At 37.4% G+C, this 17217-nt stretch overlaps 1 protein-coding gene across 3 annotated transcripts; it reads left to right on the top strand.

The window, feature by feature from the left end:
- Window positions 1–650: 650 nt before the first annotated feature.
- On the top strand, window positions 651–16155 carry LOC114140909 (kinesin heavy chain-like). Of its 3 annotated transcripts, none has more exons than XM_028011224.1 (26): window positions 651–1159; window positions 2597–2684; window positions 3419–3492; window positions 4216–4320; window positions 4921–4969; window positions 5082–5137; window positions 5272–5359; window positions 6108–6232; window positions 6305–6409; window positions 6480–6628; window positions 7754–7902; window positions 9232–9407; window positions 9482–9550; window positions 10397–10603; window positions 10675–10827; window positions 11491–11688; window positions 11770–11887; window positions 12524–12585; window positions 12661–12776; window positions 12979–13080; window positions 13168–13228; window positions 13936–14007; window positions 14079–14183; window positions 14302–14518; window positions 14779–14874; window positions 15128–16155. In XM_028011224.1, the coding sequence occupies exons 1-25, from the start codon at window positions 1034–1036 to the stop codon at window positions 14862–14864; spliced, it is 2856 nt and encodes a 951-aa protein (XP_027867025.1). In that variant the 5' UTR covers window positions 651–1033; the 3' UTR covers window positions 14865–14874; window positions 15128–16155. The 3 variants fall into 3 exon arrangements, with proteins under 3 accessions (XP_027867025.1, XP_027867024.1, XP_027867023.1); XM_028011223.1 differs by having other exon boundaries at window positions 14779–14878; XM_028011222.1 differs by having other exon boundaries at window positions 652–1159; window positions 14779–14886.
- The last annotated feature ends 1062 nt before the right edge of the window (window positions 16156–17217 follow it).

The following is a 17217-nucleotide window of genomic DNA, read 5'->3' as shown; positions in this document are numbered from 1 at the left end:
CCCTCTAGTGGGTAAAAAAGAAAGCACGTCTAACTGATCTGCAGATATTTACCTCAGTAAAACGAGTTGGATGGATTTAAACTCTTGATAACATTCGCTGAAAATTGGGGATTGTTATTTATATGAATCATAAAAAGCTTGTTTAAAATGCTATAAATTCGTAAATGTTGGTTAAATTCATTGTTTTTTTTCTAAGAGAGAATCTATTATGATCTAAGACTTGAATAAATACAAATCAGTACAGTTTTACAAATAAATTTAAGCTTTTTAAACCTAATAGCAACTGTTTGTGGCAGCATCATGATGTATGTTCGTTTTAAAAGCTTTTTGTGATGCTTTGGAGTTTAAACCTGATTATTTTTAGCAGTGCCTCACCTTTAGTTTAAGAAAAACAAACCCTGTCAGTTTAAAGAAGGTAGGTTTGTTTATGAATATATTATACTAGACATTATTACCAGTCGATTTAATACAGAGCGCTTAATAAAATCTGCTTTTTTAATGATAAATATACAATAAAGCAGATTTTATCATTTTAAATTAATGCAGCAGAAAATTTGATTCTGTAAAAATGTGTAACTTAAGTGTTAAAGATGACGGAGGAGGTATGGTGTGTGTGTGTGTGTTCGCGCGTCTCCGCCAGACATGCGCGCCGCGGCACCGTTCGGGAGCGCGCACCGTCTCCTCAGCGGTCCAGGACGATGCGGCTCTGCTGGCTGATGCTCCTCTGACTCCCCCGCTCTTCCTCTTCTTCCTCCTCCTCCTCTTCCTCTTGCCGCTTCCTCCTCCTCCTGGGAGAGTCCGGCCGGCTGCAGAGCAACAGGAGGCGTCCGCACACCGAGCTGCGAGCTCCGCATCGGGACGCAGCGCTGCGGCTCGTCCCGTCTGGCCATGGCGCAGATAAGGAAACTCGGCGCTGCTGAGCTCAACTCTAAACTAAATGGAATCATCTAATGATTCCGACCTGTGATCATTTGTGACTCCTCTCCTGTCAGGCGTTTGTTTTTGTTTTTGAACGGCCGCTGCAGCAGCAGCCATGGTGGATGCAGCAGAGTGCGGGGTGAAGGTGATGTGCCGCTTCAGGCCCCTGAACGAGGCCGAAATCACCAGAGGAGACAAGTACATCCCCAAGTTTAAGGAGGACGACACCGTGGTGATAACCGTGAGTCTGGCTGCTGAGCTGACGCAGGAGGGAAAGTGCGCAATAGCGTATAGGAATGATGCATACAAGGGAGAAATGCGCGCTTTTTGCAGAAATGTAGAAATAATAGAATAGTAAACATGCAAATGTGAAGAGAAATCTAATTGAATGCAAAGACTAGACTGGCTTTTGCGGGTTATAAGTGCATAATAATTAGCGTTAAAGGTTCACTTTTATACCAGAGGTCCTCAAATTTCATGTCTGATTTTAGGATAAGTCTGGAGCGATTACTTATGAGCAAATATTTTCATTTAAATTTGCTTCAAAACAGAGATGAAAGAAATGTCTCCAGAGGCGGTCCTAGATTATCTGGGGCCCTGGTCAACATTAGATTTAGGCAACTTCTTCCATCAAAAATGGTTTTGTTATATTTAATGCTCCAAGTATCAATATTTATCAGTATGGGCCTTTAAATTGTTCATTAAGTAAATAAATTGTGCAGCTTTCATTGTTTTTTTAAGTCCAGAGATTTTTTTGTAGCTACAAGTAAATTTCAGTTTTATGTTGATTTATTTTCATTTGAGATTCAATTATTACCATCAAACTATAACGTTTTTTTCGTTGTATATGAACTGGAGGAAGTTTGTTTATATGGAGATAAATTTGTTCCTATGTTATTGGAAGCAGAGAACATGTTTCAAAAAATAAAATCAGAAAAAACTAAACAATGAAAAAATATTGAAAATGATTTGAAAGAAATAATTTAGATAAAATAAAATCCGAAAAATAGCGAACTGTATAAATCTAGGTTCAACTACTGCACACATATACATTTTTTTCCAAAACACATTTTTTGATTGCAAAGTTTTTCAATGTTTTTAAATTTAAAATTGAAATAAAATTGGAACTAATTTCTCTCCATATGTTTAGAAATAAAAGCACAGTCCCTAGATGCGATTACATTTCTGGGCCTTAGTTTTAAATTTGCTTTTTGCAGCCAGTCAGACAAAAGGCCACATAAACTGGACCAGCTCTGTTGCATATTTGATCAAACAGCTTCCTGCCATCAATCAGACGAGCAGCAGCATGCAGATCCAGTTTGTGTCAGGAGTTTCTGTGCTGTATTGTGCTGCTGTAGCTGCCTGTAAATGCTGAGAGCAGCTTTATGCACCAATGAAACGTTACCCCTGAGATCAACCTGGAGCAATGATGGATGGCCGCATCAGAAATCCCTAAAAGTTCGTTTAAAATCATTTTTTGGGGACAGTTGCATTTACAGATGCATGTTTTTTCAACAATCATGCAGCATATTAGCTTTTTTCAGCTTTTTATGTGTAAAATGACATAACTCATCCCAGAAATTCATTAAATACATAAAAGTTAAAGTGTTATTAGCTCATCCACAGATGAGAAACAGATCCTGACTTGTTGTTTTCGATCCGTTTTGTTTTGAAACAGGGCAAGCCGTACGTGTTCGACCGCGTTCTGCCGCCAAACACGACACAGGAGCAAGTTTACGAGCAGTGTGCCAAACAGATCGTCAAAGGTAACACGGCTGGAAATGTTCCTAGAAATATGAATGTTTTGTGTTTTATTACAAACGGCAAACACATGAAGATATTTCTATTCTTTTTTCTTGTCAGTTTCATTTAAAATGATATTATACATTCTTTTATGGTAATTTTTTAATTTTTTCCCACTAAACCAAAAAAGTACAGCAGAGTATTGGGGCCACAATTAGAAAATAACATTACAAGAACACACTGTAAAAACACCAAATTTGACCAAGTATGTTGTCTAGTGAAAACATCTTAGTACACTTTAAATAACACAAACCTAACTTACAAGAATCTTTTCAACAATATATATTAGGTTAGGTTAGGTTAGGTTAAACTTTATTAATCCCATAGGGAAATTAAGGTTATCTGTTGCTTGTTTTAAGCCAGTAATTTCTTAATATTGATAAAAATAACAGTACTAGTTCCACTGGCAAATTATTTCATTAATAAACCAATATTTTTCCAATATCCTGCCTGTGGAACTAGTATTTTTTTTAATCAATATTAGGGAATTATTGACTTAAAACAAGCTCCTATATTTTATTGAAAAGTTATTTGTAAGTTAGTTTTGTCTTATTTCAAGTGAACTAATATATCTTCACTAGAAACTAGTGACAATACTTGGTAATATTTTGTGTTTTTTGAGTGCAGTCAGCAGCTTTGTCTTTATATCAATTATCATCCAAGTTCTAAAGTTTCCAACATCTTTGTTTCATTCTAGATGTGCTGGGTGGATACAACGGGACGATCTTCGCTTACGGACAGACGTCTTCTGGAAAGACCCACACTATGGAGGTCAGAGGTCACGCTCAGCCAGTGGCTCAAGCAATGAATCGAGAGTTTTGTTGTGAACTTTAATCCACAGTGTGAGGATTAGAGGATTGTGTAACAGAATTAAGGAGTTAGAGCCAAAGCAATCTAAAGACAACCAAGCCTCTGGATAAAACATGAAGGTCAAATATTGTTTCTTTCTACAGAAACTGATTTTTATGAGTAGAAATTATTCCAAATGGAGTCGTTTAATCCCCAGTAAAAGAAGCCTGAAGCCTCATTTTAATTCTCTGATCTGATCCACATAACGGGGTTCTAGGGCCATCGCAGACTAAAAAATGAGTACGTTTCCAAAAACCTACAAATATTTCTGAGTTTGAAAAGTAGAACATTTACTAGAAAAAACTCAGAAACAGAAACGTCTGAGTTTAAAGGTTAAAAATTTGCAAGAAAGAAACAATGAAATTTTGAGATTAGTCTCAGAAATGTACTTTAAAACATTTGGACATGTCTGAGTGTGAGAAGCTGAAAAGGTGTTAGAAAATAAAGAAATTTTCAAGAGTTCCAAAAGTCTGAAAAATTGAACTTTAATCCAAAAAGATTTGGCTTAAATTTAATCTTCCTTTTTATTTCTATCTCTAATACAACGTTGCAGATCTGTGGTGTTTTGTTTTGTCATTATCAACTCTGTTGACCAGGTTTGTTTTTGAATTCTTACATGTATAACTCAAAGTTTGTTTCGTTCAGGGCAAACTGCACGACCCGCAGCTGATGGGAATCATCCCTCGCATCGCGCAGGACATCTTCGACCACATCTACTCCATGGACGAGAACCTGGAGTTTCACATCAAGGTAAAGAGAGCCACGTGTTGTTCATCTGCACAATAAAAAATAAATTAAATAAAGTTAAAAACTATGTAGAAAGACTTAAAATAAATTTATGCTTTAGTTTATAACCATAAACTCATAGAAAACAATTTAAAAATCCTATTTTTAATGTGAGTTTATTCAAAAATAACAGATGAGACAAAATGTACGTAAAAGATTTCTAAAAAAAATACTAAACTAAACTATATCTTAAAGATTATTATTTATTTCATTTGTTTATTACATAATATATATATATTGTAAGTAAATGCTACAAAATTATTATTTTAATAAGTTATTGTAATCATTAGATTATTGATAAGTTATGTTATAAATATTACAATGTTATTATATTATCATTATTCTTATATATTGCTATTATTATATTATTTTTTATAATAGCTATTATCAACAATATAAATTATTGTTATAAATGTTAGTAATAGAAATAAAAGTTAGGTTGTTAATAATAATAATGGCTTACTACCAATAATAATTATTATTATAACAATAATAACAAATAAAAAATGATTAAATTCTCAGTAAGTAGCGACCAGCCTCTAAATATGCATGTTCTCTTTGCAGGTTTCTTATTTTGAAATCTACCTGGATAAAATCAGAGACCTGCTGGACGGTGAGTCTGTTCACCCACTTCCACATTCTGACCTTCAGGAAACCACATTTTATTAAGCAGCTTTATTAATTCAAGCATTAGCTGAGTTTTGAGATCTTTGTTTTGCTTTCAGTGTCGAAGACGAACCTGGCTGTGCATGAAGACAAGAACAGGGTGCCCTATGTGAAGGTCAGTAAGACGAGTTCCAACTTCTTCAATGAGGTTTAGATCTGGTTTGACACAAACATATTTTAGATGAATAGCAGCTGTTTTTATTTTTAAATGAAGTTGTTCCAGCTCTAATGGCCTCCTCTCTGTTTCAGGGCTGCACTGAGCGCTTCGTGTCCAGTCCTGAGGAAGTGATGGACGTCATCGACGAGGGAAAGGCCAATCGGCACGTGGCAGTGACAAGTACGTAAACATTTTTATTTATTATATATGTTTATCACATTTATTCAATTATAACTTTTTACAAAAACATAAAATATGTAGAACAAGTCTGAGACATGTTTTGTGCCTGCTGCAGATTTATCATTTTTTGTTTTATACTGAAGTCTAGTTCTGCAACCACAACCATTAACTTTTTAAGTTTTTGAGCTTTTTTAATTGCTGCATGCCTTTATTGATATAATTTTGACAAATAACACTTTTACTTTCAGTTTGAGCTGCTATACTGTGAATATTGTTATACAAAATGAAATTTTAAATCAAAAAGTGCAAAACTAACCCTGAACTACATACTTTTGGCCAGTAGGGGGCAATAACCCTGAGATAAACATAATTTAAAATGCAATAAAGAGATTTTTTTTGTATAAGGTATTTAATTTAGAAATTAGATTTCCATAAAAATCTAATTTCTTGTTTATTTTTCCTACTATATATATTTATTACATTGTTGGATGGAGTAAAATCAAACAATCTCTTGGGAAATTTAGTTTTTCTCACCAAAAAACACAATCTGGTAAAATGATTATATGTGCAACTGCTGCAGAAAATGGATTAAAACAATCTTTTAATTGTTTTTTTTCATCTGTCCTCACCACCTGTGTGGTGTTAGCTTATTTAAAAGGGACTTCTGTTACATAAAATGAGCAGAAGATGATTTATGAGTTATTGAACGATCATCTGAGCAAACTGATTTTTCTGTTTTCTGCTCCAGACATGAATGAGCACAGCTCTCGCAGCCACAGCATCTTCCTGATCAACATCAAGCAGGAAAACGTCGAAACGGAGAAGAAACTGTCGGGGAAGCTGTATTTGGTTGATCTGGCCGGCAGCGAGAAGGTCAGTCTGAGATTAATGAGGCCGCATTCCTCTGCTGAGCTGCGTGATTCATAAAGTCCGATTGTTTGACAGGTCAGCAAGACCGGAGCGGAGGGGTCGGTGCTGGATGAGGCGAAAAACATCAACAAATCTCTGTCGGCATTAGGGAACGTCATCTCGGCTCTGGCTGAGGGAACGGTGAGTTGGTTCTCCCTGAGGATCAGATGGAGCGTGTTGGAGATGGTTGATCTGATCCCGGTTCCCCCAGAAAACCCACGTACCGTACAGAGACAGCAAGATGACCCGGATCCTGCAGGACTCCCTGGGAGGAAACTGCCGCACCACCATCATCATCTGCTGCTCGCCGTCCGTCTACAACGAGGCCGAGACCAAGTCCACGCTCATGTTTGGACAGAGGTACTCCTCGCTTTTTCTCTGGAGCGACAGCTAAAGGAAAAACATTCACATTTTGGATCTTGGCTGCTTCTAAGAACAGTCCAAACGCTGCGAAAAACAAAATGTTAATGTTTTTTTTTGGTGTACGGAAAATGAGTCATACCAAAAACCTCCACAATGTAACGTCACAAATCAGCAGGCACTGCCCGTTACCTAGCAACCCAAGCTGAGCTTCAGCACATTTGGTTTTACCTCTGTACAATGGCTGCTGGAAAAGACAAGTCTTTTGTTGTTGACTTACCATCCAGAAACCATTTGCTGCGTTCTTGTTGATTGTGCTGGGGGCTCTTCTTGACTTGTTGTATGGAGGCCGATAAATATCATTTCAGGGGCCTCAAATGGCCCTCGGACCACAGTTTGTACACCCCAGGTGTAGATGTTGATTTGAAGTAAAGTTGGGGAATTTAAAAGTGATCCTCCCTTTTTTTATTGTGTCCTCTTTCTGCAATGAATTAGGAGTGTAAACGGCTCCACATCATGATACTGCCACCACCATGCGTGACAGTTGTCATGTATATTTTGTGTGGCCATCAAAGCACAAAAAGTAAATAAATCAGGACAAAACTACAACATTTAGCTGAAAATCAACTTTAAAAATGTTAGATGCAACACAAAGTGATCATCTTTTCCAAGCTTTTTGGTTTCTTTCTGTTGTCATGGTAACTGGGACTTATTGGCTTTTACTCAAAAGTACACATTTGTGAACTAAAATCTGATATTAAATGCTGGATTAAAGCTTCAAGGACATTTCATTTTTATTGGCAAGAGTTTACAAAATATATTCTTTTGTTTTTTTCAATTGAGCCCAAAATTATAAATTAAAATCATTTAGTTTATAAAATCCTACAAAAAAACCTCTCTGGATTATTTCATTTTTTAAAATTAAAATAGTTTATGCTTTGTTTATTGTTGAGTATATAAAATAATCACAACAATTTTGTTGATTTTATTTACAGTATTAAAAATGTTTGGTTTTTTTTGCTTGCAGTTATTTTTGAGCTGATAATTTTGTCCCAAAAACATTTGGACCCTCCTGGTGTGCAGATGTTGTGATGGACTGATGGTGGCTTTCATGTCTGGGTTCAGGGCGAAGACCATCAAGAACACGGTGTGTGTGAACCTGGAGCTGACCGCCGAGGAGTGGAAGAAGAAATACGAGAAGGAGAAGGAGAAGAACAAGAGCCTGAAGAGCGCCATCCAGAGGCTGGAGGCTGAACTGAACCGCTGGAGGAACGGTACGTGGAAAAAATAATCCAGACTCAATCTGCTGAGTCTGCACTGTGTCCCCATCCTCACTCTTCCTCATCCGCTGTTGCTTAGTAACCACAGAGACTCCTCCTCCTCCTCTTCTGCAGCCATTGTGCTTTAAATCTTGCTGAGTTCCCTTGTTTGTGATGGAAGCATTAAATCAACACGCCCTCTTAAGCCTTCAGATATGCCAGAGCAGCACACACACACACACACACACACACACACACACACACACACACACACACACACACAGACACATTCATTATGCTGGTGCAGTGTTTCTGCAGAGGCTCTTTGCTCTTCATCGCCTCCTGGCTACCATCACTGCTGATCTGAAGCAGCGGTCGACATTCAATTCTGTTAAATCTGCTTGTTCTGCTTATTTTCCACCTTCACTTCCTGTTTTATTTTGAAGGTCTCGACAGCAAAATAGATTCAAAGTGTTTCCTCATTTTCAGTAAATTTTGTATTTCAATCAGGTTCTTATTCTCAGCATTAAAATCATTTTCCTTGAAATTAAAAAATGCATTGATAATTTTTAAAATCCTCTCAGTTTAAATCTCTTTATTCTTCCTTATTTATTTACTTATTTATTACCTTATGTATGTTACTCTTCTTTATACTTTTAGTATTGTGAAGTGTTTTTTTTTCTATTTAATTATCAAATAAAATGTTCATTTATGAAACTTTTGTTATTGTCCATATCCTTTTATCAGTGCTTATTATTGATTTTATTATTAATCTGTTGATGTTTATCTATGTAGCTACTTATTTTTTCTGGTTTTTGTTGTGTTTAATTTTTATTTAATGCTTAATTTATATCAAATATAATTTATGTTTTTTATATTTATTTAGCTATTTTTAATTCTTCATGTTTGTTTCATTCATTATTTCATTTCTTTAATTATTATTGCAATGTTTAATTTATCTGCAACCCTTTGAGGAAATGTACGTATAGATGGATATTTACTTTATTTTTATAATTAAATTTTTAATTAGCCATCTCATTTTTACTGATCCTGTTTTTTTATTTATATTTTGTCTTTCCATTCACTCATTCATGTATGAATGAATGATTTTTTGCTGTCTGTATGCTTCTCTTTGTAGCTGCAGTTTGTTTTTAGTAACAAGATGTTTTTAATTCCTGCTTTTTAACAACAATCTTCTCGTTTTCAGTGCAAGTTTTTGTCTCAAATTTCTCAGAGTGGCAGATTTTCTGCTTATAAAACAGAAAATAAAAGAAAAATGGCCAGAAACCGTGAAGATCTACACTTAAAAGATGTTTATTTAACAGAATATTATTATATTTACAGGGGAGGACGTTCCTGAGGAGGAGCGTCTGAGCTCTAAAGACCAGAGGAGCATCGAGCAATACGACAACACTCCCATCATCGACAATCTGCCGCCAGGAGGGGGCGACGTCTCCAACGAAGAGAGGAAAACGTTTGAGGAGGACATCAGGAACCTGTACAAGCAGCTTGATGACAAGGTGAGGCTGACAAAGAAGAAGAAGAAGATAAATTTATCATAGACGTAGATTAATTTACTGTTTCCTTTCTGCAGGACGATGAGATCAACCAACACAGCCAACTGGCTGAGAAGCTTAAAGAGCAAATGTTGGACCAAGAAGAGGTCGGTTTCACTTTCTTGTTATTTATTTGTAATAAATAATCAAATAAACTGGTCAGCCATGATGAAAAAATCTCACTGGAACATCGTCATCGTCCCTAAAAACATCTTTATGGAAGTGAGCACAAGCTTTTACTTTTTAAACTTTTTTAATGTGATAAATATTTTGGTGTTTAGTTGAACTGTAAGGCATTTTTGAAAGGGAGATTTTATTTTATTACAAAGACAAAGTTCTCTGTTTTGCTCATGTTTTGTTCTTTAACTTGAAAATCTTGTAAATCTAATGTTCTGTTAAATCGCTGCAGTTTGATCTATGATGCGGAATAACAGAAATGTCGACCTCTATGCTGCAAAAACACAATTATTTCTGTCTGGTTTCTTGTCAAAATATCTTAGTGCATTTAAAATAAGACAAAACTAACTTACAAGTAACTTTTCAGGATGATATATAAGCTTATTTAAAGTCAATAATTCGTTAATGTTGATTAAAAATTACTAGTTCTGTTGGCAAATTATTGTACTTATAAGATGGGAAAATATTTGTAATAAGTGAAATAATCTGCAAATTGAACTAATACTTTTTCATCAATATTAAGGAACTATTGACTTTAAATAAGCTCCTATATTTTGATGAATAGTAGCTTGTAAGTTAGTTTAGTTGTATTTCAAGTAAACTACAAGAAACCAAACAAAAATACTAAGTAAGATTTTGTATTTTTGCAGTGTAGTTATTGATTTTATTTACACAATAATTACATACTTTTTAGGTTATTAACAGATTTTCTAAGGTCCTAAAGGAGTTAAAAGTTAATATCTACTTATTTTTCTCTTCCTGTTTTTCTGTGACAGCTGCTGGCGTCGACGCGGCGGGATTATGAGAAGATCCAGGAGGAGCTGTGCCGGCTGCAGACGGAGAACGATCTGGCCAAGGAGGAGGTGAAGGAGGTGCTGCAGGCGCTGGAGGAGCTGGCCGTCAACTACGACCAGAAGAGCCAGGAGGTGGAGGAGCGCGAGGCGGCCAACCAGCAGCTGATCGAGGAGCTGCAGCAGAAAACCGTGAGTCCACCTTCCCAAATCCAGCGTCCGGTTTGATGGATCAGTTGAAGAGACGCTGTTGGTGTTGGCAGGCTCTGCTGTCGGTGGTGCAGCGGGAGCTGAGTCAGCTGGAGGAGCTGAACGGCCTGCAGAGGAAGAGAGCCGCCGAGGTGCTCAACCTGCTGCTGCGAGACCTGAGCGACATCGGCGCCATCATTGGCACCGGCGACGCCAAGGCCGCCTCGGTGAGGACGAGGCGCCGCAGTTTTAGAAATCCAACAGTCATCAATTATGAACCAGGCTATAAACATTACATTTGATCAATGCTCCAGTTACTGCTAATCAAAAGCAACTCTGATCACCTTTGATCTAAAGGAAATTAATGCCGTTTTCTGGCAGATTGATCCAGATTTGTGTTGAATAAACATTATCAAGTGTACAAATATCTTTGTACACTTGAAATAAGACAAAACTAACTTAAAAGTCACTTAAGATATAGATGCTTGTTTTAAATATTTATTCTTTAATATTGATGAAAAATTTCTAGTTTCATGTTAGAAGTGAAATAATTTGCCAGTGAAGCTTTTTCATCTGTTTCAAGCTGAAAAGTGATTTTTATCTGAATAAAAAGTTAGTTTTGTCCTATTTCAAGTATTGCTAACATATTTGCACTAAAAACTAGACAGAAATGCTTGGTAAAGTTTTGTGATTTTGCATTAAAGACCAACTTTGTATTCGTCTTTATGTGACTCTGAAGGTCCACCCAGTTTTCAGGCCTGATTTTTAATTTCTTTGTTGCCAGTTTTGTTTCTGTTCAGCTGGAGAAAGTTGATTTGTTCTAAGTGTCTACATAGAGCTGTGTATCATCATCTGTGTAGCCATGGTAACGGTCTGACCTGTTGGCTCAGAACGCGGAGGCGAAGGGGAACGGCTCGGCGGTGGAGGAGGAGTTCACCGTCGCTCGCCTCTACATCAGCAAGATGAAGTCAGAGGTCAAGTCTCTGGTGAACCGCAGCAAGCAGCTGGAGAGCGCGCAGGCCGACGCCCACCGCAAGATCCAGGCCAACGAGAAGGAGCTGGCGTCCTGTCAGCTGCTCATCTCACAGGTAAGCTGTGCAAAAGTCTTCAGCCACCTCTTTTCATTCACAGTTTGGAGGTTTTTTCACCTGCTGCCTTCGTTCGTCCAGCACCAGGCCAAGATCAAGTCCCTGACCGACTACATGCAGAACATGGAGCAGAAGAAGAGGCAGCTGGAGGAGAGTCAGGACGCGCTGACCGAGGAGATCGCCAAGCTGCAGGCGCACGGTCCGCACCCAACACTTCCTGTGCAGAACAAGAGGAACATATCTGTTTAACTTTTACATATTTCATCAGATTGTATCCATAAACTTCACTATTTATCTTTTGGGTTAATTACACCAGCTGCAAAAATCTACAAACTGATATTTTTCTTTGCAAAATAGTCAAATTGCTTTACTGCAAAAACACAAAAAACTAACTTACAGGTAAACTTTCAGCAAAATATAGGAGCTTGTTTTGAGTCACTAATTCTTGAATATACATTTAAAAAGTACAACAAGCCATTTATCCTGTTTTAATTGAAGTAAATCTACCAGTGGAACTATTACTTTTTAATCTATTTTCAACAATTAGTGACTTAAAACAAGTCTCTATGTTAATATGTTATTTACTACAGATTGCAACTAAAATGCATGAATTTTCTTACATTTTGTTCTGTTAAATATCAGTTTTAGTTTCATTTCTACGAGAGAAATCCTTAAAAATTAAAAGTATTTTATTGATTCTTGTTTCCTCCACACCAGGCGGCGCTTGTTTATTCACCATATTGGATCTTGTCTACTTTCGTGCATGTTGATTTATTTTTAGCATTGTCTGAGACTTATGTTTGGTTGACTAAATCTAAAGATTATTTCTCTTTAGAAAAACGACATGATGTGTCAAAGGAGGACCTCAACAGGATGGATGGAGACGAGGATGTGAAGGTAATGACAAAGTCACCGCCAGACGTTTACGTTTTATTTATTTTTGGTGACTCTGATGTATATTTTTGCGTCTAGCTCCAGAAAAGCGTGGAGGAGCAGCTGGCGAGCCACAGGGAGGCTCATCAGAAGCAGCTCAGCCGCCTGCGGGACGAGATCGAAGACAAGCAGAGGATGCTGGACGAGCTGACAGAGTGAGGAAACCTCCAGTAAAAACCAAAACATTTATTCACATTCTCACTGACCGCAGATCTCAAGTATTCCCTCATGATTTGGGCCGTCCAGCTGCAAAATGCACTGCATGCATTGGTTAAAAAAAGACCTACTAATTGGTCCGAACTCCCTTATTTACAGTTTTTATTGACTTATTTAAATTATGCCATGTTTCTCTTCCAGTCTAAACCAGGGTCTGTTACTGGAGCAGGAGAGACTCGCGTCTGACTATGAGAAACTGAAGGCTGAGGACCAGGAGAAGGATTCAAAGCTGCAGAACCTCATGTAGGAACCATTTAATATCACCCTGTGTGAATATTTAGCAACATAAAGATTCATTCTTTAAGGTTTGTCCTGTTTTTCTTCGCCTAGTCTGTTGAATGAACACAGAGAGCAGGCCAGAGACGACCTGAAGGGGCTGGAGGAGACGGTGGTGGGTGACTGGTTCTAATGAAACTCTGTTCAGGTTGCATGGAAAGATGTTTTGGGGCTACAAACTTAATCGAAATTGTTTTAAATTAATTTAATTCCTCAGAAATTCATAATTATGACAATGTGAAACAAAGTTTTTGAGTATTTTACCTTGTTTATGTCTCTGGTAAATCCACTAACCCACATATATCAAACTCCATGTTGTTTTAGACTCCAGACACATAAATAGGACATTTTTACGCTTAAATGTTATTTTATCAATCAAATCAGAGATGTTTTTATTTGTTTGCTGCCAAATTACATCAATCACTTCCTCCAGAAATTCACCCTTAATCAACAGTATTGTTTTGCGCTAATACAGAATTTTGAGTTTATTTCAAATTTTCCACAAAAATAGCCAAAAACTTTGGGTTTTAGTGATGCTAACTCCCACCTGCAGGTGGCAGTGTTTCTTACGTCTACAACACTGATGCCTCAACCTTATGTGATCAATATGGAGAGTAACAAAAAGTTAAATTTATCATACATAAGCGCTAAATGTGCAAAATTTCTTCGTAATATTTCTAAATTAACTACAGAAAAGCTGTGATTTTTATTGTATTTTTGTTTTCTTTCATCTTTTTGATTGTCATGTTTGTTTATTTTTTGTTATGCACTTTGGTCTTTTAATTGAATGAGTCAGAAAATTAATATTTTCTCCTTTTTCAGGCCAAAGAACTGCAGACTTTGCACAACCTACGCAAACTGTTTGTTCAGGATCTCACAGCTCGAGTTAAGAAGGTAAATCTTAAAATCGCTGCTTTACTGTGAAGCGTTGCTCTGATTCTCTGACCTGCTGCTTTGGTTTCAAGAGTGCAGAGCTGGACTGCGAGGAGGGGCTTGGGAACGTCGCTCAGAAACAGAAAATCTCTTTCTTGGAAAACAATTTGGACCAACTCACCAAGGTCCACAAGCAGGTAAACTGGAACATGTCCATAATTCATGCTAATGAGTAAATTATTACATCCTGGTTGAGCCTCCAGTGGTTTTTGGGGCTCAAAGATTAATTTAGTGGTTTCTGGTTTGCGTCTTCAGCTGGTGCGAGACAACGCAGACCTTCGCTGTGAGCTGCCCAAGCTGGAGAAGCGTCTGCGGGCCACGGCTGAGCGAGTCAAAACTCTGGAGAACGCCCTGAAGGAGGCCAAGGAGAACGCCATGAGGGATCGCAAGCGCTACCAGAAAGAGGTGGACCGCATCAAAGAGGCCGTCCGAGCCAAGAACATGGCCAGGAGGGGCTATTCTGCTCAGATCGGTGATTACTCTTTATTTACAGATGAACTGACACTGAATTTTATGTAACTTTTGAATTACTGCTAGCACAAGTTAGCTTGGAACCTGGGTAGTCTTCTCAGCTCTGAACCAGAGCTTTAGTTTACAGGAAATTTGTAATTTAAAGACTTCTTCTGCAGAATTATGAATAAATAAACCAGAATACATCTTTGTGTTTTACTTTGCTTTGGAAAAAATGCAACCTCAGTCACTGAACAAGGTTTTTTTTCCTCTTTGTTTCAGCGAAGCCCATCAGGCCGGGCCACCATCCAGTATCGTCTCCCATCATCAGCACCACCAGAACTGGAGGAATCTACGCTCACAACTGAAACATTAACAGTAAGTAAACATGTGAGGCATCAGCACATTGTGTTCATGCTGCAGGGAAATTATTAAGGGACTTTTATTGTCATTTTTACTACTTTTGCTTTTCAGTTGTGTTCATGATAGTGAATTTTTGATAATTAAAATTAAAGACACAACAACAAAGTCTCCAGCTCAAAGTTGGTGGCAGACATGTTATGATCAAAAATCTTCTGCAGAAATAACAAAATCTTGTGTTTTATTTATGAAATCACACCCTGTGTTTCAGATTGTATCACTTTGCCGCATGTTGACAACCAAGCTCACCTGGATTCACAAGCCACGCCCCTTTCCTTGGAGCACCAATGAGAGGCTTTCAAGACACAAAGAGTCTCCTGGTTCTGGAGAGACTGACGTTTTTCATGATCCAACACCAGATACTTCACACACAGTGATCACTGTAGGAAGAAATATTCCAAATTATGCAACAAATTTATTTTTAAAGTCGAAACAAACCTGCTCCATGTTTTTCTAAGAATATTTTGCTGTTTAAACCAGAATGCAGAACTGATGTTTCAGGCCAAATAAATGTAATTTGAGTTGTTCTACATTAAACCCACAGTCAGTTTATTAAACTGTGGTAAATACCATCTGGGGCCCGATTGTTATCCTGACCATATGGGTCCAATTTGAAGTGCTATTATTTATTATTTAGCATTTGGTGAAATATACATTTTCATATCAGTCAGGTAATTATAAACCCTGTATTGTTAACTATTACATCATAAAAAGCAGTTTTTTCCTATTTCTCTCTTTAATGACACACTTCCACCCCTCCTAGATGAATTAGATGAATCAGTTCATTTCTACAGCAGGTAGAGATAAGAGAGAACCAGCAGGACACTGACCAGCCAATCAGATGTTCTCCTGACTGAGAAAGTGGGATAATATCTCATCTCTGCAGTAGGTTGGGTTTTTAAAGCTCTTCATAACCTCTTAAAACATCCTGATGAAAAATGAATCAAACCTACTTTAGACTATTTTATCTCCAGGTTTCAACACCTTGTCCAACAATCCCCTGATCAAAGTCCCACTGAACTACAGAAAAACGACATATTTCTGTCCATGAATGTACAAAAACACCAACCAAGTAATGAATGTAACAGCATGGATGAGAGCTTGTAACAAAGGCACAAAACAAAGGATTTGCCTCATTGTTCTAATGGATGTTATTGGTTTAATTAACTGACTCCTTTGCTTTCTTGACAGATGTATAATTTGTCTGAATAAACCTGCGAATAAACATATTTAACGTCATTTATTTTGGTCAAAATAAGCTCTTTCCATTTCCTGACTTTACCATGTTTCTGGTTGTGGGCGGGACGTGAGCTCGCAGCAGCTGTGATCAATTCTCTGCTGAAGTTTGCAGCAACAATCAGTGATGGAAAAAAACCTCGAGGTTGAAGTTCTGGAGTCAAATAAACTCAAATGTTTCATTTTGTCTCCTAGAAATTCATTGATGGCCCAGATGAGAAAGACTCAGGGGACTCATATAATAATAATGTTGTATGGCCTGTCCATCACAAGGGCAGATGCAAACTTTTCATTTGTAGAAATTTACACTAGAAAATGTTAAATATTTGTCTTTTTATAACCAATCTTTTATAGTAAATAGAGACTTTTCCTGAAATACTAACGGATCTTTCTGGAGAATCTCTTTAGACACTTTCTCTCCTGCAGAACAACAACCAGCCTCTGATGACATCACTAGAGGCGACCAATCACAGGCATTTGTAGATTTCTCCTTTATCCTCCTGATCTGAACCAATTTCAAAGAGACGTGTTTCCTTGTTTTGTGTCCTTGTTTTGCTGCAGCTACACTCTAGAAAATATCACCCTGTGGATAAACAGCATGATGTTTATGAATCTAGATATGTCTGTGAATGTTACTGAATGTCCTTGAACCCCATCATGGTAGAGAAACTCGTGACTTCCTGTAAATGAGGAAGGGAGGGCCTCATGTTTCACAAGGAGCAGGAAGTGAAGAGAAACTCTGAAGAATGAGCGAATTAAATCAAGTCTCTGTAAGAGTTGAAGGTAAAATAACTTTTTATTGAAACTTCACTGCAGCTCAGTGAGTTTTTCTCTCTATGAAGAGAAAAGAGTCAGAACTGTTTGATTCTCTGTCAGATTTTTGTTCCAGAGTAACTTCCTGTCCCTGCAGCTCTGTTTACATGGTTTGGTGTCAGCATCCATGAATGTGTTGATAATGATTGTTTCTGGTTCTGTGGTGAACAAAGTTACTCTGATCTCTGTTAAAACAAAGGGAGGTTACTGTGGAGGTTTTGGTTCCTGGATTTATGGCCAAATGTTCACTAA

The sequence above is a fragment of the Xiphophorus couchianus genome, chromosome 24 (assembly GCF_001444195.1).
Source record: "Xiphophorus couchianus chromosome 24, X_couchianus-1.0, whole genome shotgun sequence".
Taxonomy (NCBI): Eukaryota; Metazoa; Chordata; class Actinopteri; order Cyprinodontiformes; family Poeciliidae; genus Xiphophorus; species Xiphophorus couchianus.
The sequence above is the reverse complement of the archived record's forward strand: the minus strand, read 5'-3'. Positions and strand labels throughout refer to the sequence as shown.